Here is a 27,594-nt window from a genome sequence, read left to right on the forward strand (position 1 = left end):
AAGTCGAAACAATATACAAACGAAAAGAGCTACACTAATTATTTTTATGTATGTATATTATTAGTTCTTGTCACCAATGTATTTACTATATCATAATCAAAGATTAATTATTTGAACTCAACTATGATGAAACTTTAACATTTCGCTTTACGATATATGACAATGTATGTGAAAGTTTAAATAATTGATTTAGATATTTATAGCACTAAAGTATATTTTGAGGGCAATTGGTTGGATTGTTTCAAGTGGCTTTAATTTTAATTTCTATCTACAACCATATAATTACCAATCATGCGTTCCAAGTTTTCTACCGAAATATTGATATGGAATTTTTTTCCATTTAATTTTACAGCTATATTAGATACATCTATATCCAAAAAATTATCAGACTAAATTTTATATTAGAATTTATACAACTACATCCTAACCAATCATCTCCTTTATTTTTTTGATCACACATCCAAAAAGAATTTCAAGATTAATTATGTGTGAACAAGAGTAGTGGAAAGATTGTTGACCTATATGAAAGTGATTTGCAATGTCATCCGAGTGGAACCAAAGTACGAAGAAAGATCATGTAGTGATTGCAAGCTCAGTAAATAAGTATTCCAAGCCTTCAAAAATTAATGCACCGACCTTCGACCAGGTGGTGGGCCCCTTGGGTAGAGTGTGCATGCATGGAAAGCCTATTAGTCGTAGGTGGTCAGAGCGTTAAAAATGAAATCAGAGCCAAACCTAGGTGAATGTGGAGTTCTGTGTGGGTCTGTACTAACATGAATGATAATTCTGAGGCGCAACAAGGACGTTGAGTTTTATAAGAGGGGGTGATAGTAACATTTCGGTTTGTGGTATATGGTAGTGTATGTGAAAATTTTAAAATAATTGATTGACTATCTATGTCATCAAAGTGCAATATATATTTTTTGTCTTTTCGGTTAAACATCCAAAAAACTCCAAAGTTAAGTATACTTAGACTAGAGTATTGGAAGGATAGGTGATCTATCAGAATATGATCTGCAATATTGTACAAGTGAGGCCAAAACACGTAAAAATATCACATGGTGATTGCATTATTAGTAAACAAGCATTTTAAATCTCTACAAAAATTAACCCACCACAACAAGAATTTTCTGATGGAAATCCCGAAGGAATGCAATTCCTCGGAAATTCTGAATTGCCAAAAAATTACTGAAGGAACTGAAAGTTGAGCTTTCGTCGGGATTTTGGCAGTAATTATCGTCGAATTTTCGACAAATCTCTATTCGTTGGTAACTGTTGACGAATTGCCAAAAAACTGTGTGTCGATATATTATTTCGAAAGATTCCCGAGGAAACCATACCCGTTAAATAGACCTTGTAATTTTCTAGGAAAATTTTCATTTTTTTGAGGATCCATTAAAAATTCTTAAAGAATATTATAACTTTTTTATATATGTTTGAGAAATCAAAAGTTTTAGAAGAATTTCCGGTGAATTTGTCATATTCCGCGGGAATTTTTCACAAATTCGTTGAAAATATCTGCAATTCTCATCTATTAATATCACTTCTACCATTCACAACAATGCACAAAAAACATGGCTCCTCCTGATTATTTTCGTTCATGGATGAATAAACTTGTTATGGATCCGGTGACAAATTTACTTATAAATGAATATGCAAATAGTATTAGTGAATTCATGTTGGTGACTCAATGACAACCATAAGCTATACAAACCCGTAAGCTAAAATTGTCATGTTCTTCTTATAAGAATATTAAGAACACTGATAGTAGGAAGCATTTATATATAAATTATTTTATGCCGGGTTACAACATTTTGTATCTATATGGAGAAACTGATTATAGTAGTACTAGCAAACTTCAGACATATAGGTTGGAAGAACCTAGCATAATTGTAAATTATGGTGTATGTACTATTCACATGGTAAATAATGTATATAGAGAAAATTTACCTTAAAAGTTACCTATAGTGTGACACTACTATGGATGCATGATGTGTAAGAAAATTTTGTGGGAAAAAGATTTTCAGATATGAGCAATACTTATGTGGACAACAAATGACTCATGTCCTTCTGATTAATCATCAGATTCTGAGAGATTGACGTAATCAGAAAATTGTAATTTCACACTATTGTGTAATGCATTTCATTATGTTTTTTTGTAACTTAATGGAGTTGCTTAAGATTTATTTCCATAGAATTAAAAATACATTTTTTGTATTTACAGATTCATAAAATTTAATTAAACTAAGCAAAAATTAATTACTGCTGACGAATTTCTGAGGAAACCCAAAATTTCAAATTCCTTGCGAATTTGTCGGTAATATCTGATTAATTATCGAGGAAACTAACAAAATTTTCAGGAATAGTAATTTCTGATGAATTACCAATGAATATGAGTTTAAGATCTCAAATATTCAAATTATAAGTTAAACCGGGAACCTACAAGAGCACCAAATCATATAATAAGTTCTAAATAACATGTGGATGAACGAGTTCTTAATTATTTTAATATTTTAAATTATTGGCAAAATATATTTATTAAATCAATAAATTTTCTCAATAACACATGTATACTTAAACTAACACTTTATTTTACATTGATTCATCTTTACAATATTTAATTTATTTTTCAAGTGCTTTGAAACAATTTTAAGGTTATAAAACTCATAAATTCTTATGTATACTATCAATGAATATTGTTGGTCTATTTATCTTTGGTTTTGGAACTTTAAACACCAAACTCGTCAGAATTTTCTCGAATATTACCAATGGAATTCTGACGAAAAAGGGGTTTGATATGTTGACTGACCAATCACAAAATATGCAGAGAATATATTGCATTCGTCAGAAATCTGTCAAAAATCTTGAAACATTTATGATAGATTCAACATATTCTTATTTCGAAAGTGGTTAAACGCATAATTAAATTAATTAATTAAATATTATAGGAGGATTTCGAATAATCACTATTTCTCGGTAATCCTTCGGAAATTAACAATAACCCAAAACAATCGACATGCATAAAATTTTGTGAACTGCCAATTAATTAACTTATTGACGGATTCCCGATAAATAAAATCCATCAATAAATTTTATACATAAAACATGCGTATTCTTTTTAAACATGCATTTTTTTTTTAAACATACGTTTGTTCTTCTTTACTCTCTCTCTCTCTCTCTCTCTCTCTCTCTCTCTCTCTCTCTCTCTCTCTCTCTCTCTCTCTCTCTCTCTCTCTCTCTCTCTCTCTCTCTCTCTCTCTCTCTCTCTCTCTCTCTCTCTCTCTCTCTCTCTCTCTCTCTCTCTCTCTCACTCTGTGTCCACTACAAGAAAACATATTTATTACAAGGGTCATATTCCTTGTTATTTGTTGTAATAGAAGGGTTACAACGACTTAACAAGGAACAGCGTTTCGTTGTTAAACGCCCCTTGTAATGCAAGATTCGTCGTAACTTCCATGTAAAATTTACGACAAAATAAATTCGTTGTAAAAGCAAAAGAGAATATTTCGTCGTAATTTCGTAGTTACGCTTCATCGTAACAGACTCGTATAGTTTCCTTGTAAAATCGCATTTAAGTACTTTTACAATTTACGACGAATTTACAAGTATTTTAATGTAAAATCCTTGTAATGTTAGAGATGAATTTACAAGTATTTCCTAGTAAATGTTTTGTAAAGATTACGAGGATTTTACATGTACTTCCTTGTAAACTCCTTGTAAACATTATAAGAAATTTACATCTCATTGTCATATTATTATAATATTATGAAATATTAAAAATTCAAAATATATAAATTATAAAATAAAATATTGAAAATGAAAATATTTTTCAAAAAAAAAAAATACAAATGTCATAAATAATAGGGGAATTGCACTGTATGACGTCCAATAACCGCATAATTCACTCGATGGCTAATTTCCCTAACTCACCGATATATGACTCAACTTTTATAAAATATTGCCATATTGCCCTCCTTATTAACCGGGAGTAACGGGTAAAAAATAAAGATTAATTAAAAAAAATTAACTGTTCACTCAACTGTCGTGGCGCATCTTTAACCCACATAATCCTTTTTTACTTTACCATACCTTTCTCTGTAAACTAAGCACTATTCTTCTCTTTCATCACCACTGGAAATTCACGCCGTGTTTTGCCCGACTTTAAACTGCTCGTCACCGCGATATTACTTCACGGACCGACGAATCGGAACACGGAAGGCATTCCACAGTTCTTTTTCCGGCAAGAAAGCATCCGGTACTCTCGTGAGTTCGAATTTACTTTTCTATTTTCTCGAAATTTCCAGTTACTCCGATCGGAATTGAGTCTTGTTGTCCGTTTCTTTGTTCTTTTCAACTATACGAGAGCTTTAATTGTCCATTTCATTTCTGTACTATATCGATTTACTGGTGTTTGCACGTGGTAGTAAATTGCAGATAGAAACAAAAATCGATTCCGTGCCTTTGTTTGGAAGGTTGTAACTGTGATTACTGCGTGGTCGCTTTCGGTTTTCTGTTTATTTGGTTTTCAACCGTCATTATCTGAACACGAAAATAGGATTTTGAATATTAAAGTGGTTTCATTGTTCAATCCGAGACTTAGGATATTTCATAAATCTGACCATACTAGACCATTTCCGTTTTTTCAATTGCAATATAGTATGTGAATAACATAGTGATGCCGTTTGCTATTCCATTTACTGTGAATCTCTTTTTTTATGTGTGGTATTGTTTTCATTCTATACAGTTTGTTATTGCCATCTCGGTAGGGATAGATATTTAGTATAGCAACGGAAATCAATACTAGAATGAGGATTATGAAACCCATTTCACTGTCTATCGTTTTCATTTTTTGGGTTTCTTTGTTTGGATCCGTAATTATCTGTACAATATATGACTATATGACTATATTGAATTGTAATTGATTTTTGTTAGGTTTGCAAACTCTACTACTTCATATTTGTGCACATATTAGACCATCTCACTCACTGTAATCGCAATTCTATATGTATATGGAATAGTACTGCAAGTAGCTACTCTATTTCCTGTCTCCGTCACTCTTACGGGTTGCATTGTTTTCATGCTTGGCAGTGCCAAAATGAACGAATTAGGTCTTCCTCTGAGAATGTTTGAGGCGGGTTCGGAACCATTAGGGCGGAAACGGGTTAATAACTACTTCAACCTACGGTGGATTGACATCATAAAGAGTGCACTAGAGGAAGAAGACTTGGAAATGTTGAATGAGTCGCAGTTCCGGAGAGTTTTGCAGATGGGTTCGCATACTTTTTCAGTAATGTTCCTCCATTACTGCCTCTCACGCCAGTTGGTAACTGCAAAAGAATATGAACTTTGGTGGATCTTCATTGGGAAGCCGATACGCTATGCCATACAAGACTTTGCTATGGTCACCGGACTGAACTGTGGCGACGGGGTTGGGTTAACTGGAGAACCCCCCGAGAAAGGTATTGGGTGAGAGAAGGCGTCCGGTAAAGGGAAATCATCTATGTCAATATGGGATGATTTATTTCGTGGGGAGGAGAAGCCCACACCTGGATGGATCATGGAGCGGCTTGTGTAGGGTAAAAAATACAAGGATCGGTTAACCCGTTTGCGGCTTTCGTGAGCATGCTTGGTGATCTTGACGCTTTCCTGAAGTATCCATGGGGGCAGAGAGTCATTTTTACTGACGGTTAGAAGTACAAAAGCAAGATCTGCTGTTAATTATGTGAAGGATACAATGGCCATTCAAGGATTTACCCATGCGATGGTGTTGGTTACTGTGACTGCATGTCCTTCTATCATTATTAAGACTGGCGGTGCGGATCCTCTAGCAGATTCCACCTTGTCGAGCGAAGAGATTATCAGGAGAGTTGTTGATAGAAAGGTGGTAGTCAACATTGTCTCGGCCAAGACGGTTGATCAACTGGGACAGGTTAGTCACTATTTTTTTCTATCTCATATATATGTCATTCCATATGTCAATTAAAACCATACTATTTCCTTTTCATGGACCTACACTTGACTTTAGTTGACCATACTACTTATTTACTATTTCCTGACTTTCTCTACTGTATATTTGTGTTGCAAGCATATGTACGGTCTTTGATTAGCACAGATGAAGAGGGGGAGGATCTTTATCGTGGGTTGGGAGATAAGGAAGATACGAGTGTTGATACCATGGTTTCTTTGATTGACGATGATTACCCATTTGAGCATAACACTTGGTCAGGTGGTGTGAAAGCGGATGATGTTAAACTGAAGAAGGGTCATGCACAAACTTCGGAGTCAAGTGATGAAAATATTCCCGACCCGGTTGAAAAGGATAACGCTCATCATGGTGGTGTAGAGAGTGGTGGTTACCCTGCACCCGCCGTCCGTAAGAAAGAGAGAAACAAGAAAGTGGCGCGTCAAATGGATGATAATCCTCCACCTCCTAAACGGGTTAAAAAGGTGGCGGCTGAGCCAAGTAACCCACAGCCTCGTCCTCAAGAAAAACCTACATTTATAGGTGGCTTCTTCCCATTTACTCCTCCAACCCCAGCTGCAAGAGAACCCTTTCTGAAGACAATGTCGGAGGCAAAGTAAGTGGAAAGCATTTCATGATTGCTATTCCATTTGAAAACTATATATTCCATATGTTATAATATGGTATAGTCATGAAATAAACAACTAACTGTATTACCACTTTCTTTCAGATCAAATGCACCATCCCTCGGGTCAATCATTTCCATTGCTTCTTTGGATGATGTGTTCAATTGCACCGGTGTTTGTTCGTATGAGGTACGTTATAATCCTTACTGCTTCGCATAAATTTTGTCTATATGTTTTCCTTCTTATTTATGTCTACTTTGTAGGCTGTGGATCGTGTTGTAGGTTGGATAAGAAAGAGGCGTGACAGCAATCCATCTTCAAAATTTGACTTCATCCTTCCAACTTTCTTTATCAATCTAATCCGAAGTTTGTTACAAAAAAAAAAAAAAAAAAAAAAAAAAATCTAATCCGAAGTTATCCTGCTTTTGAAGCCATTCAAGATAAGTCCGCCTTCACTTTTCCGGTGTCTCTACGCAGTCAGTTCATGCACCGGCCACAGTGGTTTACGCAAGTAGACTTTCTCTACACTCTGATTCTGGTTAAAGACAGACACTGGATTGGTATGATAGTAGATTTGCCTATGTGGGCCATCTATGTGGTGGACGCGAACCAGACATGTCCTCCTATTTCTGTGGTGAAAGATGTCGTCAACCCGATATCGATTATGATGCCTCACATGATATCGAGGTTCTGTCTAACTTCCCGACCTCGTGAGTTGAATTACCTTCCGTTCCCCATATCTCGCTTAGACATACCAGTTCTACTTGAACATCCATGTATTGGTCGCCTCTCTTTGAAATTTTTCTTTATCACGCTCTATACTATACCATACGCATACCCTACTATACTATATGGGGTAACCAGTATAGCATTCCACGTAGTATTTTTAATAATCTTTTTCCTGTTGTTAGGGTACGCCGCGGTTGTGGCACTGATTCTGTTAGAGATCGCTGCGGTGGGGAAGCCTTTGATTGATCTGGCTCTCACTGAAGAGGAGGTTCGTGTTGCAGCGGAGAACTATGCGATCTCTACCTTGGGTATGTTTAAGGTGGTCCCCCCTAATCCTGAATTTTAGTCGTTTTCAGAACTGTACTACTTTATGTTCAATCGTGTTTGATGTAATCCACATTGTGTTGCTGAATTTCCTTTCTCCTACCTCTTTATGTTTCACTCTGTGATACTTTGTTTCTTCAGAATAACAAACGATGATTTCTTATGTTTAACTTATGATGTCCTCAATCCCAGGTTTCTTTATTCCATGCAATTAAAATAGTATTTTTTTCAGCAGTTAGTGTTTACCGTTTATAATACTGATTGTACAACATGTGTAACGAAGGTTATCATAAGTCAGTCTATCTTGAGTCATACCCAAGTTTATGTTCATCTCCAAAATGCTATGTAAATTCCACACATTCCATATATATTCTATATTATTTAAATTATCTTCTGCTACTATCTATTCCATATATGACGGTTGATGAAATCACGTTACAAGGACTAATGGTACTGTCTATAGGATTAAGGGGTCGGGGAGGGTTTGGGTTTAGTTTTCAAAAAAGGTAGGGGTATTGGTGTATACGTTTTGTATCATACAAGTGGGTATTGTATTGGGTTTAGGGTTTAGGGGGGGTGGGTTGGGGGTTTGGGTTTAGTTTTCCCTACGGGTTGGTTTGTTGTGTTTAGATTTTTTTTTTTATTGTTAGTGGGTGTAAAGGTATTGGGTTTAGTATGTAGGATGTGTTCTTTGGTTTGTTGGGGTTGGATTGTTGGGTTTATGTGTCTTTTAGGGGGTGTTTTGCAATTTCTTTTAACTGTATAGAGTTCCTTTTGTAAGGGTTATTGGTTTGTATGCGAATTTCAGTTTCACCATATTAACTTTAATATGGTATAGTCTGAGAACAAATGGTATAGTACGTTGAATCTTTTGGGTTACTTCTAAGATATGTATGTTGTTTATGGTTATTGGGGGGGGGGGGGGGAGGTTTGGGTTTCGTTTTTTGTAAGCGTGTGGATGTTATGTTTAGTATTTCTATTGTTAACGAATTAGAGATACTAATTATAGTATAGTACTGATAATAAATAGTATAGAAACAACAATCTAAAAGATTAAGGCTTGTAAGATATCTGCAAATAGTACAGAACTGCATTATTAATATTACACAAAAGAGAAGGTCTACTGGTGTTCCGTACAACAAGCAAAAGAGTTGTGATTTAAAGGGGTCTACATAACATAATATGTGTAATGAAGGTTAGCATAACTGAGTCTATCTTGTGTCATACCCAAGTTTATCTTCATCTCGGAAATATTATATAAATACCAGACGTTCCATTTATAATCTATACAATTTAAATTATCTTCCGATACTATCTATTCCATATATGACGGTTGCTAAAATCATGTTACAAGGAGTACAGGTACTGTGTATAGGATTAAGGGATGGGGAAGGGGGGGTGGGTTTAGTTTTCAATAAGGGTGGTGGTGTTTTTGTTTCGGTTTTGTATTTTTAAAAGGGAGTATTGTATTGGGTTTAGGGTTTATGGGGGTGGGGTGGGGGTTTGGGTTTAGTTTTCCCTACAGGTTGGTTTGTTGTGCTTAGGTGGAAATGTTAACGTGTGTAAAGGTATTTGGTTTAGTGTTGATGAAGGGTTGTTTGGGGTGTTGGGTTTGGATGTTGGATTTATGTGTCTATTCCATATATGACGATTTATAATATCACGTTAGAAGGGGTAATGGTAATGTGTATAGGGTTACGGGGGTGGGGGGAGGGGGGTTTGGGTTTAGTATTCAATAAGGGTGAGGGTGTTGATGTTTAGGTTTTGTAGTATTAAAAGGTGTTATTGTATTGGATTAAGAATTTAGTTTTTCGTAAGGGTGGAGATGTTGTGTTTAGGATTTCTATTGTTAACGGTTTAAACGTATTAGTTATAGTATAGTACTAATAATAAATGGTATAGAAACAACAACCTAAAAGCTTAAGGCTTATAAGGTGTGAGCAAATAATGGAGAACGGCATTATTAATATTAGACAAAAGAGAAGGTCTGGGGTGTTCCGTACAACAACCACAAGAGTTGTGATTTAAAGGGGTCTATATAACATAATATGTACATACCAAATAGATAGTTATATCACTGTAAAGCATATACCATTCTATTTGGTTAAAACACTGTTTTCCCCCCTTTCCACTTCCTGTACATGCCCGGTCTTTATACGACACTGGCTACTGCATAATCACCCAGTTCCCAAAAGATTTCAACGAACTGCCTTCTGCTGCCTTCTCCATAGTTATAGCTTATCATATTGGGTTGCGGAAGGACGCCCTGTTGTGTCCCGAATGGCCACAATGTTTGCATTTCCTGTTTGACGAGTTTCCTCCTTTCTACAAACCAAATTTAAACAGCTATCATTCTTGCCTAAATGTAGAATATATAATGTTCCATATTAATAGGTATTACGACAATATTTACATATTGTACTTTATATTTAGTCCATTTGAACCATTACCTATTCGGCCTGACTATTCCATAAGTTGATCTAACTATTCCGTTCATTAATTACAAATTCCATAAATGGTAGAGTAGCTTACCTTGTACTCCCCACGTGATAGGATGCGGACTTTCCTAGGACGCCCAGGTGGGCGGCGTACTGCCGGTGGAAGTAATGGAGCTCTAGTTCCAGATCCGAGTTCTAATCCACCAACAGATGGGACCAGATATATTTTTCCGATGAAGCCTTGTCGCCATGTTGGTACACGGTAAGCCGGAGCCACCAGCGTATCAGATGGAAATCCAACCCTGGTTGAACAAGCAAGCGCATGCATACAGGGTATCCCTATTAGTTGATACTCACCACATGTGCAAGTACCGGAACCCAATAAAACTGTGAAGCACTCCCCGGTGGGGTCCTGCACTTGGTATTCAAGATCGGCTATATCACGTACAGCCATAGCGGTGGAGAGATCAAAGTTTTCCTCCACGAGTTTCCTGACATTTGGGGTGATAGTTCCTTGCTCACGGGTTGATTTCGCTCGACGCAATGCGAACCAAGACATAAACGTTGTACGTATGTACTCAAACATGGTAATGAGGGGATATTCACGTGCTTCCTTAAGCACCCCATTCCAGGATTCAGCTATGTTTTAATTCATGACGTTGAACCTATTCCTCCTGAAATGAATCCTAGTCCACTGGTCGAACCCTTTTAACAACATTAATAAGTACTGGGCAGTTTTATATTTAGTACTATATTGTTTTAGATAGAATAGAAACAAAGGAATATAGTATAGTATCGTTCGATATTATATAATATCAGATATAATTGTTACCTATATCAACCAAGTACGCTGTGCAATTTGGGCTGATTTTCTGAATTTCAATAAACTTCTTATTAAATTCAGTCACGGTGAAAGCTCTTGCATCAGCGGACATAAGGTTTGCGAGTCTGCTACTCTTGTATTTTGCAATCACATTTCTCCACAGATGGACAACACATATGACATGCTGAGCATGGTTGTAGACCTGTACAAGTACAAATATATTATATAGTCGGTGAACGTTACATATAGTATAGTTGAAAAAAATGGAATGTGCTAAATTTAATGTTCAATAAAGATTGTCCGGATATTTACCTTCCTCAGTCTAGTGGCGATACTTGCATGGCGATCAGAGATGAAAACCAAGCTCGGGGTATCCAGAACAAAAGTTTGTAGCCTCTGGAAAAACCATTCCCAAGCATCGTCGTTTTCGCTATTAACAACAGCAAACGCAAGGGGAAATATTTGGAAATTTCCATCTTGTGCTGAGGCTGAAAGTAGACATCCACCATACTTCCCTTTAAGCGACGTCCCATCAACAACAATAACTTTCTGCATAGACGAATACCCTGCCACCGATGCTCCATAAGCAACAAAACAATATTGAAACCGTGTTCCACCTTCTTCTTCATCCGTACTTTCCAGGTAGCATATGGTTCCTACATTAGAAGACTGAAGGAGTGCCAAATATGGAGGTATCAGTGCATAACTTCACCCATTGTCCCCATTGCATGCTTCATCGCCATCTCTCTAGCTCTCCAAGCTTTCCAGTATGAAACGTTGACATGAAAGTCATCTAGCAATATTTTCCATATTGCGGCGGCAGTGGGGCCCTTCTTAATACCAACAAAACGAGATTGCAATATCTGGCCAATCACGACAGTCGTTGCAAGTTTGTGGTAGTTTCTACGGTCGTCAACGGTGCAAGAGTGAACTAGGTTAGCTTGTATGACTTGGAAGTTCCCACTTGCATCTAACAAGACCGCATACACGCGCCATGGGCATGCATCACCAACGCATTGTGCAAGTAGTATGGAAGGGCTCGAACGAGTGGTCTTGAAATGGAACTTCCGGTTTATAGCATGTATTGCAAGTTTGATTTTGCAGTCGGCTTTGGATTTGAAAACGCGACCCACATAAAAGTCATCTCCCTCGTATTGGATGTCGGCCAGAGCTGTGTCAACCCCTACAAAGTCAATGAAACATTCAGCTGCATGTCAATTGTTTTATATAGTATGGAATTAGCTTCTACTATATGAATATAGTATAGCCAGCAGCATGACAAATCTATTCTATTAATTTTCATTCCTTATCATGTCACTTTACATTTGTATTTACTTAGAAGTGTTTTTTTACCTGTTCCCTCCCGATTGTTGAATACAGGTGGAGCATCCCTTCCAAAAAAAGCTGGCGTATACGGGTTGTTTAGCATCTCGTGGAGTGCTTCATCGAATTTACCCCAGTGTAGACCATCGTCTACTGGTAATTCTTCAGAATCATCTGAACCACAGTTTGAATCTCCAACTCCACCGTCAGTGTCTAGAATGCCAGCATTTCCAAATAATAGACGTCTCCGGACTGGCCTAGACCCTTCTCCGGTTTCACCAACAACTGGAGGAACAACAGGAACGACCATGTCATCATCTGAGTCAAACTCTGAATCTGTTACATCTTCCATAGGACGTTTGTTTTTTTCCCTATCATTCAGGCCTGTCTGACGACTGGTAGCGCGGGTGGGATCACCTCTCTCTGTGATTACTATTCCACCTGGAGAAGGTGGAATAGTACTCCTTCGTTCTTTAGATCGCACCGCCTTTGAAGCGGAATAGTCTGGAACTTCATGTGGAATCGCCTTTGCTTTCGGATGAGTGAGTGGAATGGTCAGTGGGGTTTCAGATAGTGCAAAGGTATGCCAGTCTTCTTCATCGATTCCATCTACAACATCCTCGACCATAGGCACCCTCTGTTCTGTCTCGCGCCCCTTAGTAAGTTGCTTCCCTCCATGTGATTGGCGGTAGATAGAGACATATAGAGGAACTTCTTCAATAGATCTCCTCATGTTTAGAAACACACCGACTTTTGTGTCCTCGGTTATGTACTGAGGCATTTCGAGCTCTCCATCTCCAAAGCTCACCCATACGGGATACTGATATGAAAGCTTGAGCGTAGCATCTGTCGATGATAGTTGATAGCGTTCTCTCACCGAAGTCAATAACTCTGTCATTGTCATCCAGGATAAAATTCGAATGAAATGTTCTACTTTGGCCGTTATGTCAGGTTCAAATATCCACCGTTGATCGCTATCACGGACCCACGTCCCATGTACAAGCAAGACTTTATCCTGCCCTGTCATCTGCAGGTTGGAGGAAAAAAATTACTATCTCATATCTACATCAAATGGTCCATTCCATATTGAGACAATCACATATATTAAATTCTATAATGATCATCAACTACAAATACAGATAAATACAAGGATTAGTTGGTTGTTAGTGATGATTACCTGTTCGAATCTGCTGAGCATTAACTCGTTCTCTGCTTTCACCTTCGTCAATGTCTTTTTCTTACTTAACAACGAGATGGACAGACTGTCAATATATATGGAATACACGATATATTGTGAGGGTGGTCTATTCTGATCCATATATTTACTGAACTCAGTAAATAGCATGCAGTTATTTTCATGAGGACGTGGCTTCTACTCTGTCCTTAAGATCTGCACAGTGCATGGTGAATATCATTCATTCCTCCTTCCTGCAACGTCATCTCTTTCTCTATCACATCGTCATCTATTTATTTGCAAAACGTCATCTATTTATCTCTCTTTCACCGAAGACTTGTAAGCGTGGAGGGTAGAACCGGATAAGGTGAGAGACAATTGTTACCCATTTAATTATGTCAAAATCATGTTCATATACTTAATTTCTCTCCCAGACTTAGCTATTTCGCCAATTAACCCATAATAATATTCAAATTTATAATAGAAAACAAAAAATTGGAAAAATAAAAAGCTAAGGGAGGACGCCGTCGAAGTAGTTGTTGGGGGTGTTTCTTCCTGAAGAGTCTTGTACTTCATCTGGAGAGTCTCGTACTCGTACTTCATGTATGGGTTCTGTCTCGAAGACTAGGATGAAGTCGTCCTTGCGGCTTCATTGACGAAGCTTGTTCCTACCGCCAGTTCCTTCTTTTTAGGAGCCACCTTAAAAAAGAAACATATTAATATAATTAATTACATAAAATTATAAGAAAATAATATATATATATATATATATATATATATATATATATATATATATATATATATATATATATAAAAGCTAATCAGTCGCTTAAATACCTCAACCTAATATTTGAATTAGTTTTGTTACCTAAAATTACCACCTAATCTAATTACCTAAACTAACTAATTACCTAAACTAATTACCTAAACTAACCACCTAAACTAACCACATAAACCTAAATTAATATTTCAAAAAAACATACCTTTGAGAGAAGGAGAGGAGGAGTGGTTTGAGAGGAATGAAGGAGGCATTCCTCATTCATGTTTCGATTATATAAGAAAAAACATTTCTCGTAAAGTCGTCGTAATTTTACGAAGAATTTACCAGACCCGCATTTTTAGTGTTACGAGGAATCTACCAGGTCCGCGTTTTTAGAGTTACAACGAATTCACAAGGAATATTTACTATGAACTTACAAAAAAAACTTTACAAAGACTTTACACGGAAAGCTTTACAATGAAATTACGAGGAAAGCATTACAGCGAATTTACAACGACACATGTATTACGAGGAATCTACCATGCCCGTGTTTTTTATTACGACGAAATTACTAGGACTATATCTGAAACCCCGAAAATCAAATCCCTAAACCCCAAAATCACTTATCTACTAAGACCATACCCTTTTACCCCATCATCCCCTTTATCCCATTTTTTCTTAAACCCTAAACTCCAATTGAATCCTTAAAACCCAAGTTATAAGTATTATAATCAAACAACCACTTGATAGCAAATAATCAAATAATCAAATTATTCCGTAATCTCTAAACCAAGGGTATGAAATGAAGTTAACTTGCTTGGCTTGAGAATACTTACAACGAAATCAGTTTGGTAAAACAGCTTAAACACGTTTTCACCAAAGATAATGGTAACATGTTTGGTCAAAAAATCCTTGTAAACTTACAACGAATTCACATGGAAAGCATTATAACGAATTTACAAAGAAAACATTACAACAAATTTACAAGGACAAATGTTTACGACAAATCTACCAGGCCTGCGTTTTTAGAGTCACACTGAATTTGCAAGGAAGCATTACAACGAATTTACAAGAAAATCTTTACAATGAATTTACAAGGAAATGATTACAACTAGGGGTGTTCAATCAGGATATCGGTTCGGTTTAGGTTCGGATTTTTTCGGTTTTTTGGTATTTTGGTTAGTAAAATATAACTACCATTCTAAATCTATATTTACTTCGGTTCGGTTCGGTTTATATACCGTCGATTTTCGGTTTATTCAGTTTTATACCAAAAAAACATAATTATTTTGTTTGAGATCATATTATATGAATTTTAGAGTCATATTGTCAACACAGTCATTTATTAAAAATATATTACATGTTCAAATAAATGAACAAAAAGTAAAAATGCTTCTACCATCAAATAAAATAATCAAATCTATAACTAAAATCAAAGCTTGAAAATTTAAAAATAAAAATATGAAACAAAACAGAAACATCAAAGAAAAGTTTTTCCACTCTTCCATATTTGGTGTTCATTAAAGTCATGCTTTTTCAATTGAACACGAAACTCTGTTCGTTTACAGATACAAAAAAAGTTGTGAAACTTTTCTATTAATTATTGTCCATCAAATTTATAATCTTCAAATTAATTTATTGAAGACTAAAATAAAGCAAAAAGATCAAAAGAAGACTTAGAAAATAAGTTGTCTCAGTTGTGATATATTGTTATTTATTTATAGTTCATATGTTTTACAAATTAAAGTTCTTTATTACTATAAAATTATGATAATAGTTATTAACACAAATTTAACTTATGTAACAAATAGATTTTCATTTATTGTTATACAATAGATACATATTTACATATTTCTACTTTTAATCGGTTTATTCGGTTTAATCGGTTATATTCCAAACCATATCCAAATCCTACAGTTTTTATAAAATTATATCCATTCGGTTTATATGGTATATTCCAAAACCAAACCATATTGTCTATTTTGGTTCGGTTCGGTTCGGTACGGTTCGATTTTACCATATTGAACAACCCTAATTACAACGAATTTACAAGGACATGTGTATTACAAGGAATATACCAGGCCCGTGTTTTTCATTACGACGAATTTACTAGGACTATATCTTAATCCCTGAAAATCAAATCCCTAAACCCCAAAGTCTCTTACCTATAACATCATATCTCTTTTACCACATTCTCCCATTTATCCTATTTTCTCTTAAACCCTAAACTCCAATTAAATCCTTAAAAGCCAACAAATAATTATTATAATCAAACAATATACACATGCACTAAGTCTTAAACTGATTTATATACATTTTTATAAATATTTAAAACATATATTACATCATTCTGAATCATTCGAGTTTTCATCAATATCACTACAATGATCATCATTGCTTGCATCGAACTCTTCTTCACCTTCTCCATCTGTCATATCTTCGAAAAGATCTTCATATTGACGGTTATCCGGACCAATAAGAAGGATGTCATCAGTTTGTTGTTCAGATACTTCGACTTCAGTGATACACACTTCTTCTTGCAAAGGTGATTCTTCTCCAGCAACTATTCAACTATTCGTCCACGAGGTGTAACTTTGATAGCAGCTAATAAAGTTATTCCAAAATCTCTAAACCGAGGGTATCAGTTTGGTAAAGCATGCTTAAAACACGTTTTCACAAAAATTAATGGTAACATATTTCGTCGTAAAAGCCTTGTAAAGTTTAAAGGACTTTACAACGAATTTTCTCTTTCCTCATAAAATCGACGTAAATTTACATAAATATTACAACAAAACATTTTTCTTGTAACTTTAGTACAACTATACGACGAAATTCAGTTTTGTCGTAAAATCGTAATAATTTTCTCGTAAATTTACGAGGAATATATTTTCTCGTAAATTTATGTGGAAACCCATTATTCTAGTGATCAGAAATGTACATCGTCTAGTGTCAAATTTCTTACAAAATGTAGTTCCTATAGACGATATACATTTCTGATCACTTGTTCTATATGAACTACATTTTGTAAGAAATTCTGAAATTAGACTATGTACATTTCTGATCACTAGAATAATGAGTTTCCACATAAGATAATGCTTTGCCATAAACATATGTCGGAAGCTTCAACCAACCAACTAACTTCTTTTATAGTTTGATATGATTAGGCTGATTTTTACGCATGTTACTACATTTTCAGCAATTGAATCAGTTCCATTGAATTGCAGTTACTGAATTCCATGAGGAAACTTGTATTTGGGAACAACATAATTGCTTCGAATTGTTTAAAAGTTATCTATAAAAAGAAAAGTTCCAATGGTTAAGAATTCAAAGTTCCAGCAAGTTTTTTTATTGTTGTTTGCATTGATTCGATACATTTTCGACCACTAATTCATTGTCAACAATTACTTATTAGAGACACAGCATATGTGCCCCATGACTCAGTTATCCAAATATCCCCACCAATGTAAATTCACCAATATATTAGTTATTCTTTTGTAATATGGTGTAATCAGCTTAAACAGATGACAAAAATAACCAAAACCATTTAATAGAGCTTATACTCTCTTTTTTTATAAAATGATCAAATTTAAACATCAGCTTTGCAAAGCTAACTGATTACAAGCTTGTTGAGTTTTTTTGGGTAAAACAATCTTGTCGATTTTTTTTTTTTTTGACGTCGAACGGTAATTCTATTACTCAAGCTTGAGGTGGTCTAGATAACCAGACCGAAATAAAACAACCAATGACGTCGAATTTAAAATGGAGCTAATCACTCTATGTATGTTTACATTAACACCAATCAAATATTTCTCTAATATCTCTATTAAAACAACTTTATTGGTAAGCTTCTTTAACACAAAAAAAAAATTTTATTGCTAAGCTCTAACTAGGTATCTCAAAATATAAAATAAAATTATATTAAAATATTATTTGGATATCTAAAGAGTTAGAATCCAGTTTAACAGTTTCTCATTTGCGTTAACGTTTGCCAGTGAGATTGTTCTAAGAACGCACTTATATATAGACTATATTAATAATTGATTTAAATATTCAAAAATATTATAAAATTTCAAAAGAAATTATCCAAAAAAAAAAAACGTACCACTTTTATGACCGTTTTTTACGTACCTGCTGATCTTGAACTATACCGACTTTTTTGTACACCGGTTTTATGCTGCAATGGCTAACAAAACCAATGAGTAATTCCTCAAGCTTATTCATTGGCTCTTGACCTTGATCAATAGGTGAATACATATGACTCTACCGAAAAAGCTTATCATCTTTTACTAAATATAATTGTTTATCTGCATTTTGAATTACATCTTATGCAAAGAAGAGTTTTTTTAGATTAGTGGCTCGCTTGCATCAGTCTTTCTTTACAGTTAGTGGTAACATCCCTTGATAAGAAGACCTAATTATCCTGTTAAATTATAATGGTACCAGTTAGGTAAAGCAGGAAAATATATAAATAAAAGATTAATTTGTAAAGTAATCAACAGGAATGGCTTTGTTTATTCATGAAGCTTAAACAAGAAATGTAGAGCTGTACTATACAAGTTACTGAGCTTGCCAAATATCATTATTACATTCCATTATCCTATTAAGTAAATATCCTTGTCCATCACTAACTAACTCCCCCTAAATCACGTGGGTTGTACTAATTAATCTACATACCTTCTCTGCCTACATATATGAACTCTATGCTAAGGTTATAGCAACACAAAGACAACGCAAGCTATTACTTCTATTCCATCAATATACCAGAGATGGAAGGCTTGGAAATTCCTAAGCAAGAAGTTCATATCAAAATTGATGATTCAATATCTAGCAGTAAGGAGAGACACACTGACCTTCCTCATACCAAACCCATCGTTCTGATGTCTGTTTTGAGTAGTCTCCATGCAGGCTATTTCAGAATAAGCCTCTCACTCTGCAGCCAAGCTGTGCTATGGAAGATGATGATCGCACCTGATTTACCAAGTATGTCCCATTTGCGAAGCAATCTCCCGTCTTTGGCGTTCCATCTCCTTTGGTGCCTAGCCGTTGCAACACAAGTGTCACTCTGTCTTTTGTACGCGTTGAAGTGTTTCTTCTTTTTTAACATGGTGAAGGAAGAGTTCTCACATTATATTGGAGTGAACTATCTTTACGCTCCATCAATCTCATGGCTAATCTTGCTTCAATCAGCTCCAATGATGGAACCACAGAGTGTTTTGTATCAGACATTATTCTCGGTGTTTGCTCTACCAGTATTGGCCCTCGACACAAAGCTTTATGGACAGTGGTTCACCACAGAGAAAAGGTTCCTGTCGATGATGGCAAACCCGGCAAGCCAAGTATCAGTAATCGCAAACCTAGTGGCTGCACGGGGAGCAGCAGAGATGGGATGGAAGGAGCAGAGCCGGGCTTGAGCATACACCCACGAAACATTTGAATGGGGCCCCCATTTTTGTGGGGCCCCCATTTTACAAAAAAAAATTATTTATACATATATATTCATATATATTTATATATAAATGTAAATATTGAATTAAAAATAAACAAAAATACATTTATATTATGCATAAATTTAACTGAAAGTAACAGGTCTTTTCTTATTATAATTTAAAAATGAATAATTCTTTTTGATAAACAATACAATACATAATTCAAACTAAGTTTTGCTGAAATAAAAATTAATGAAAATATTATTAATTTTTTTTAAAAAAAATTTAAATAGGGCCCCCAAAACTTCAGGACCGGCTCTGGGAAGGAGTGTGCTCTATTCTTGTTCTCCCTGGGGATGGTTCACTATTTGGTTATCTTTGTTACACTTTACCAACGCCTACCAGGCGGTAAGAACTTCCCAACAAAGCTGAGGCCAGTTTTCTTCTTGTTCTTTGCTGCACCAGCCATGGGAAGTCTAGCTTGGAACTCCATTTGTGGAACCTTTGATCCTCTTGCGAAGATGTTGTTCTTTCTTTCGCTCTTCATATTCATGTCCCTGGTAAGTTTACAACATACCAAGAAACAAATATGAAATCGTGTGACAAGACACTTACCTTTAATTAATTTATTTATTTACATTTTCAGGTGTGTAGGCCAAATCTTTTCAAGAAGTCAATGAAAAGATTTAATGTCGCATGGTGGGCTTACTCGTTCCCCATGACCTTTCTTGCTTTAGACTCAGTTCAGTATGCGCAAAATGTGAAAGATGAGGTCGCTTCTGGAATGATGCTTATCTTCTCATCTATCTCCGTTTTGATCTTCCTTGGTGTGATGGTACTAACAGCAGCAAACAGCAATAGATTACTCAGACGTGATCCTGTCCTCGGTTCTGCAACTAGTCCAAAAGACAAATTACATCTGTCTCAGTGCGGCTACTTGTTAACCAGAGTCAAATCTAGTCTGCTCCATCTTTTCCAAGTGCTTGCTTTTTCATCATAGCTTCTATGCCCTTCCTTCTTGTGCGTAACTCTCTCAATGTAATGATGCAACCACTATGGTTTTAACACAGCAGAAGACTAAGTTTCATATTTGAATTTCAAACCCTAATTTCAGTTGATAAAACCTTAATAACCACTTTGATTATATTATTGACTCAATCAAAGACCATAAATATGAAATTCTCAGCATCAAACTCAAATGCGACAAAAAAAAAGAAAAAAAAAACTCAAATGCGACTGCTAAAAAATCTAATAATTGAGATTCTTGTAATTGAAACATTGTATCCTTAGTTTTGTAAACAAATGAAAATTGTAACCAAAAGTCAAATTACATAAACATACAACGTGCGATATTTTTTCTTTGTTCTCACCCATGCATGCACAAATTCTGCGAAAACTCATACAAATTATTAAAACTCGGACAAAAATGTTACTACTATTAAAATTTTGTGAAGACTTTTTTTTTCCAAAGAAGCGTTAATCTCTAGCCGTCCAAATATTCTAAGGAATCCAGGGGTAGTCGGGCAGAGTGGTGCTGAAGGAGGTAAGTTTATGGCTTTCAAGAAAATTTCAATGATTCACTTTTCATTGGCTTTCCTGATAATAAGTGCACGCATGGATAGCAAGCCCCAAACACTACTAGCAAAAAGGAAACATAGGAGAATGTAAGGGATACTTTTGGAGGCTCCACATCTTGTACAGTTTTTGAAAGAAGCAACTCATGCATGACAATTATTCTCCTACAAGTAATTTTGCTAAACCAATTGTAGGGCTTTCCTGGTGTAATAGCCGTGTTCTGCTTTCCCGAGTTCTACCCAATTTTAATAGAGAAATAGCCTCATTTATCAAGCAACCAGACCAAAAATTCACTGACTTTTCGGATCTTGGGTAGATTTGACGAATAAGAACAACATATTGCGTTAGTGTTATTGGACACTGGGATTTCCAGTTCAGTCACTTGTTCTAGTGTCCAACATGGGATTAACTCTGAGTGAGATATTTTTACTTGTAAGAGGAGTTATTGTGATGTGTAAACCCAGGGCCGTCCCTCCCATAAGGCCAGTGAAGCTGGAGCTTTAGGCCACAAAATAATTTACAATTTTTGAGGCCACATTTTTTATTAATGATTATAGTTAGGTTAAAACATTAATTTTCACTTTTTGTTTCAGTTGGAGTCTTGGATCTTCAAAGTTAAATATGTTGGACTTGTAATGTTTCCACTATTTTTCTATTTTGACATGTGTGTTTTTCTCTTTTAATTTGAGTAACTTATTTGTTATTCTTTCTATTTTTTTTCTTTTTGTTATTAAAGATAATATTAATAGTTAAAAAAGAAGAAAATAATAGTTCAAACAAACTAGTACTTTTAATTTATTAAAATATCCACTACTGATCTAATATTCATCTGAATTTTTATTTATACTTTTTATTTATAACTAAACTACTATATCATTTTATATTTTAAACAAAAATATTAAATATATTTTGGACCAAAATATTTAAAAAAAATTAAATATGTGTTACCACATAATTTTGCTTTAGGCCATGAAATCTACTGGGACGGCACTGTGTAAACCTATGAGAATGTGTTTTGAATATACTTTCTTATTGAACAAGTTAACCTTTACATTGTATGTAGGCTGTGTTGTAAGCAACATAATCTTGAAACTTAACCGGCGGAGCTCGAACATGTTGCCCGCGTCCTAAGACTTCTTCTGGAGAGGAAGACTGCTGAGCAGGAACAAAAGTATCAGATATTACTGGTGGTGATGGAGGAAGCTCTATCGCATGCTCTGTTTCAGTGACACAACTTGACGGCTGAGCAACCTCTGCAACCCGTTCACGTTCACTAGAGATGTCAGTACTCCCTCTTTCATCCAACACTAGCTCCGACTCTGGGAGAAAAATCCAATCATCATTAGAAGCAACAGTCGGGGACAAGACAGACAATTGAGGTAGAACCGAAACAGAGGCCATCGGAAACTCTGTTTCATAAAACACAACATCTCGACTGATAAGAAATTCCTTCTTCTCCAAATCGTACACCTTCCAACCTTTCTGACCAAATGGATACCCGATAAAGATACATCTTCGGCTTCGTGGTCCAAATTTATCTTTATCACGAGAACGATGATGCGTGTAGCACAAGCTCCCAAAAACTCGAAGATGTTCATACTCTGGTATAGTTCCGTAGAATATCTCATACGGAGAACGCCTCTGAAGAACCTTAGTAGGCGTTCTGTTAATCAAATGAGCCGCTGTCATGACGGCCTCGCCCCAGAACTTAACTGGTAGCTTACTTTGAAACAAGAGTGCTCGAGACACATTTAAAATGTGTATGTGTTTTCTCTTAACACACCCATTCTGCTGAGGCGTTCCAACACAAGACATTTGATGCACAACTCCATGTTCTCGAAAATAGCTACCAAGACAAGTAAACTTAGTACCATTATCGGATCGCACAATCTTGACGTGCTTTCCAAACTGTTTGTACGTCATTGTGCAGAAATTTTGTAGTACGGTTTTAACTTCAGATTTCTCAAGTAGAAAGTACGTCCATACAGCTCTCGAGTAATCATCTACAATAGTCAAGAAATAGACTGCACCACTAGAAGAACGAGTTCGATACGGTCCCTATACGTCACAATGAATGATATCAAAACATTCTTTAGTTTTATTAGAACTATTAAAGAAAACTTCTCGAGTTTGCTTCGCCCTAAAACAAGTGTCACAAGGACCATGGTCAGCAGTTTTATTTGTAGAAAACATAGATAAAGACGACATAAGAAAACGACGGATGTCCTAGCCGTTGGTGCCACATAAACTGATCTGCTGAGCTGACAACTGAACTATTCATACGATGAACCCTCGCAGCCATGACATCTTGAAAGTAGTATACCCCATCTCGCTCTCTACCGGCTCCAATCAGGGTCCTCGTAAAACGGTCCTGCAAAACACACACTGTATCAGTAAGGAGAGCAAAGCAGTTTGTTTGTTTCAAAAATTTCGAAAAGAGATCAAGGAGCAATTCAAGTTGGGCACAAATAGAACTTTATCCAGCGTGACACGATCTGTCAAGGGAAGCTTTCCAACATGAGTCGCAAACGTTTTATTTCCGTCTGCGAACCCTGTAGGACACGGCGGTATCACCGACGTGTTAACTAACAGAGAAAGATCTCCAGTCATATGGTGAGACGCTTTAGTATCCAATATAAGATCACCAAGTCTAGTCTTACCAGAGAGCTTGTCATTCGATGGGCGTGCTCTTTCATCAATCATCTGGGAGAGAGCTGCCCACTGCTCATCGGTAAAGCCAGGAAAACAAGAAGAGTTCGAAGTAGTCGCGTGTGCATTATTCACTCGAGCTCCAGTGTTACGCGAGCGATCAGCACCAGAAGACCCACGACCACGACCTCCTCTGCCGCCACCTCTGTTTGCTCCAGTGTTTCCTCTGTTAGACGACGCACGCTCTTCCCACCAATCAGGAAACCCAACCAGTTGCCAACAGTTCGACTTGTCATGTCCTGTTCTCCTGCAGTGAGCACACTGCGAGCGTCTTCCTGACCTAGCAAGACCAGTACGCGAAGTAGCCTGATCCATTTCAGTCTTGGCTGTAAACCCAATTGCGTTTTGCTGCGACTCTCGATCCTTTGTCGAGTTAAGACGTTGTTCTTCTCGCACAACCTTAGCATATATTTCCCAATGTCCATCTCGGAGTCTGACGACACTATGGACTGACAAATTACTCCAAACCTTGATTCATCAAGACCCATCACGAACTGATGCATCTTCTCCGCCTCTCGTGCTTTCTCTATCTCCGGAGCTGCTCCACACGTACAGCTTGGGAGAGGCGAGTACATATCCAACTCTTCCCACAACTTGGACAGACGTCCAAACAACTCAATAACAGACTGTCCATCCTGGCGACAAGATGCGAGCTGTTCCTTCATATGATGCACACGCACCTTGTTACCAACAGAGAATCGTTTGCGAAGATTTTCCCAAACTGATGAGCATCTTGCACAAACGTAACAGTAGACCTCACCCGAGGCTTAATAGACGTGTGAATCCATCCCACAATCATCGAATTAACCGAGAGCCAAAGCTCCAAGTTAGAATCATTTGCAAGAAGCTTCGGAATCGTACCATTAACGAACCCAAGTTTTCGTTTTGCACGAAGAGCGTTGGTCATCTCACTAGACCATTCACCATAATTTTCACCCGTCAACGTCACCGACGTGATCATGGCTCCCGGATTGTCGGAAGTATGCAAAGAATACGGCGTCGCACTGACAACGCCTCTGCTGTCCATCGTACCACTCTTGGTCACGGTCGACTCTTCTCCATCACCCATACTTGCTGAATCTCACAGAGAAACAACAAACTGAAAACAACCAGAAGATCTTTGAACTTCGAAGCTCTTTGAACTTCGAAGCTCTTAACACACCAACACAAGCGTTTCTAGGTCCAAAGGATTGTCTGCTATGATACCATGTAAACCTATGAGAATGTGTTATGAATATACTTTCTTATTGAACAAGTTAACCTTTACATCGTATATATACATCACAAAGAGAAGATATTCCTAAACCAAGATATAGAAATATCCCTAACATAAAGGAAGTTTTCCTTATCATAAAATGGAATATCCGATATATTACTTGACACACAAAGATCCTAATATGATGCAAGGAACGGAAGTATAGAACCAAGAGCCAGTCCATAGGTTGATGATTGACCAGTTGATACACAAGGCCCTGTTAGAGTGCTTCTCCAACCGTGAAAGATATTGTTCCTGGTTTAACATTCCAAAAGGATGTTTTAGAAAATATAAAATTTATTTAAATCAAAAAACTTTTGTACAAATGATGTGACTTTGTTTAAAGTGTGTTTGCTATAATGAGCTAAATCTGAATCACAGAGAACTTCTAATTTTCTCTCATCAATTTGCAAAGCAAACGCGCAAGGATTTGTCAAATCTGCCATTCCTGTACAAACAACCTATATAAGGGGGGATCCAAACTCTAAAACAAGGGATCGACTATTCTAAACTTCGATTTAGCTATGTGGCTAGAACTATGGTTTATTGTTCAATATGTCGTTATCCCTGCTCTTTTGATCAATAATAAACTACTTTTGATTCTAGTTCCTGCTTATTACAGCCAGAGCTGGCCCTTTGGCTAAGCCAGGGAATCAGTGGCTTCCGGACGCTTTATTATAAAGACAAGTTTGGCCACAATTTTCTAAAACTTCCTTTTAGTTTAGTGGTAAGTTCTGAAAACTACAAACTCTCTTAACCGAACTAGGGATCTAATAAGATAACTACTATATGTTTAGGATAACTCCTACTATTTCCTAAGATAATGATGTAACTAGTCCTACTTCTTATCTCGTTAGGAGTTCTACCTTTGTATAAATAGAGGCCTTTACCTAAGGAATCAATAACACAACTAATTTTTTTACATTCTAAAGATATTTCATTGTATCAGAGCAAAAGATCATAAAAACCCTAAATTTCTTTTTCTAAAAACGGCATTTCTTGCCATTCAAGAAACATGGCCGCAACTAATACTTCTACTTCATCTACACTAGTTCCTGCAATAACTGCAGACATTACTTCTTCTTCACTGTACTATCTTCATCCCTACGATAACCCAGGTGCTCTTAGTACCTCTGTCCTGTTGCGAGGAGATAACTATAACGAATGGGCCACCAAACTATCAAACTCAATACAAGCAAAACAGAAACTTGGGTTTATCAACGGCACCATACCAAAACCATCAAGCGAACCTGAGCTTTCTCGATGGCTTACTACTAATGCTTGTGGGTTGGATCCGCACGTCTATCTTAGACGACCCAAAGATTCGATCCACAATATCCTTTGTTCCCGAAGCACATAAGCTTTGAGGTAACCTCAAACGACGATTCTCTGTTTTAAACAGTGTTAGAACTCATCAACTCAGGGATGCAATCAGTAACTGTAAACAGAATGGTCAAGCTGTTATCGACTACTATGGACACCTAACTAAGTTATGGTAAGAACTTGAAACATCAAAACAACTCGATCGTGTGTCTGTGATGCTGCGTCTGATATTGAGAAAGAAAGAGGAGAAATTCGTGTTCATCAATTTCTGTTTGGTCTTGACGAATCTCGTTTCCACAACATTCGATCACATATCATTGATGAAGATCCTCTGCCTAACATCAACAACGTGTACTTTCGAGTCACTAGAGAAGAACAACATAACAATATTATTCGCTCCATGAAACACAAAACATAGGCTATAGGTTTCTCTGCTCAGTCTACTACACCTACCACTGATTCTCAACAATCTCAACAATCTGCAACTGCTATAACATAATTCCGTGTTCCAAACCGCTCATGCACACATTGTTCTCGGAAAGGACACGAAAACACTGAGTGTTTTCTTCTCCATGGGTATCCAGACTGGTGGTATGAGAAACAAAAGACAAATGCCAACCCAAGAGGATCCAATCAACGTAGTGGTCGTGGTGGTCGTTTCTCAAACTCATCAAACAGAGGACGCGGTCGTTCTAATTCCACGAGGGCAATCTCCAACAATACCACGACAACTACACCATCTCAATCTTCCCTCAACAATGATCAAAGACCTCAACTCATTCAGCTTTTTCAAACATCTCGTTCAACTAATATTTCTACTGAGAAATTGTGTGGTAAACCAAAGTTTTATGATGTTATTATCGATACCGGCGCCTCTCACCACATGACAGGGAATTTATCCCTTCTGAGCAATGTCACTGATATTATGCCATCATCATTAAAATTTCTTGATGGTCGTGTGTCAAGTGCTGAGAAAAAGGGCACTATTGTGCTAAGTCGGGACTATTATTTACATGAAATTTTATATGTTCCTGATTTCACCTGCACCTTGATATATGTCTCTCGATTATTAAAACAGACCGGTTGCATAGCCATATTCACTGATACATAGCATATATAATATCCTCAAACCACTTTAGATGGTCCA

General features: G+C 36.5%; 2 protein-coding genes across 2 annotated transcripts; one reads left to right on the forward strand and one right to left on the reverse strand.

The window, feature by feature from the left end:
* Nucleotides 1-15,983: 15,983 nt before the first annotated feature.
* On the forward strand, nt 15,984-26,074 carry LOC103848156 (S-type anion channel SLAH1). Its single transcript, XM_033287698.1, has 3 exons — nt 15,984-19,564; nt 19,915-20,145; nt 20,232-26,074. The coding sequence occupies exons 1-3, from the start codon at nt 18,926-18,928 to the stop codon at nt 20,583-20,585; spliced, it is 1,224 nt and encodes a 407-aa protein (XP_033143589.1). The 5' UTR covers nt 15,984-18,925; the 3' UTR covers nt 20,586-26,074.
* LOC103848213 lies at nt 22,202-24,938 on the reverse strand. The gene is made up of 5 exons (XM_009125169.1): nt 24,558-24,938; nt 24,331-24,462; nt 23,636-24,268; nt 23,451-23,531; nt 22,202-23,218 (listed from the first exon to the last, which is right to left on the reverse strand). The coding sequence occupies exons 1-5, from the start codon at nt 24,936-24,938 to the stop codon at nt 22,202-22,204; spliced, it is 2,244 nt and encodes a 747-aa protein (XP_009123417.1).
* Nucleotides 26,075-27,594: the final 1,520 nt, after the last annotated feature.

This window comes from Brassica rapa, chromosome A03, assembly GCF_000309985.2.
Source record: "Brassica rapa cultivar Chiifu-401-42 chromosome A03, CAAS_Brap_v3.01, whole genome shotgun sequence".
In the NCBI taxonomy this organism is placed as follows: domain Eukaryota; kingdom Viridiplantae; phylum Streptophyta; class Magnoliopsida; order Brassicales; family Brassicaceae; genus Brassica; species Brassica rapa.

Excerpts from the sequence above, each read along its gene's own strand:
- LOC103848213 (XM_009125169.1), bottom strand. The coding sequence starts at position 24,938 with ATGGGTGATGGAGAAGAGTCGACCGTGACCAAGAGTGGTACGATGGAC. Across the intron at positions 23,532-23,635 it reads ATCGTGTCACGCTGGATAAA|GACCGTTTTACGAGGACCCT; the intron begins GTTCTATTTGTG and ends TGTGTTTTGCAG. Across the intron at positions 23,219-23,450 it reads AAGATGTCATGGCTGCGAGG|GGACCGTATCGAACTCGTTC; the intron begins GTTCATCGTATG and ends TGTGACGTATAG.
- LOC103848156 (XM_033287698.1), top strand. The coding sequence starts at position 18,926 with ATGGAAGGCTTGGAAATTCCTAAGCAAGAAGTTCATATCAAAATTGAT. Across the intron at positions 19,565-19,914 it reads GATGGAAGGAGCAGAGCCGG|TGTGCTCTATTCTTGTTCTC; the intron begins GCTTGAGCATAC and ends TCTGGGAAGGAG. Across the intron at positions 20,146-20,231 it reads TCTTCATATTCATGTCCCTG|GTGTGTAGGCCAAATCTTTT; the intron begins GTAAGTTTACAA and ends TTACATTTTCAG.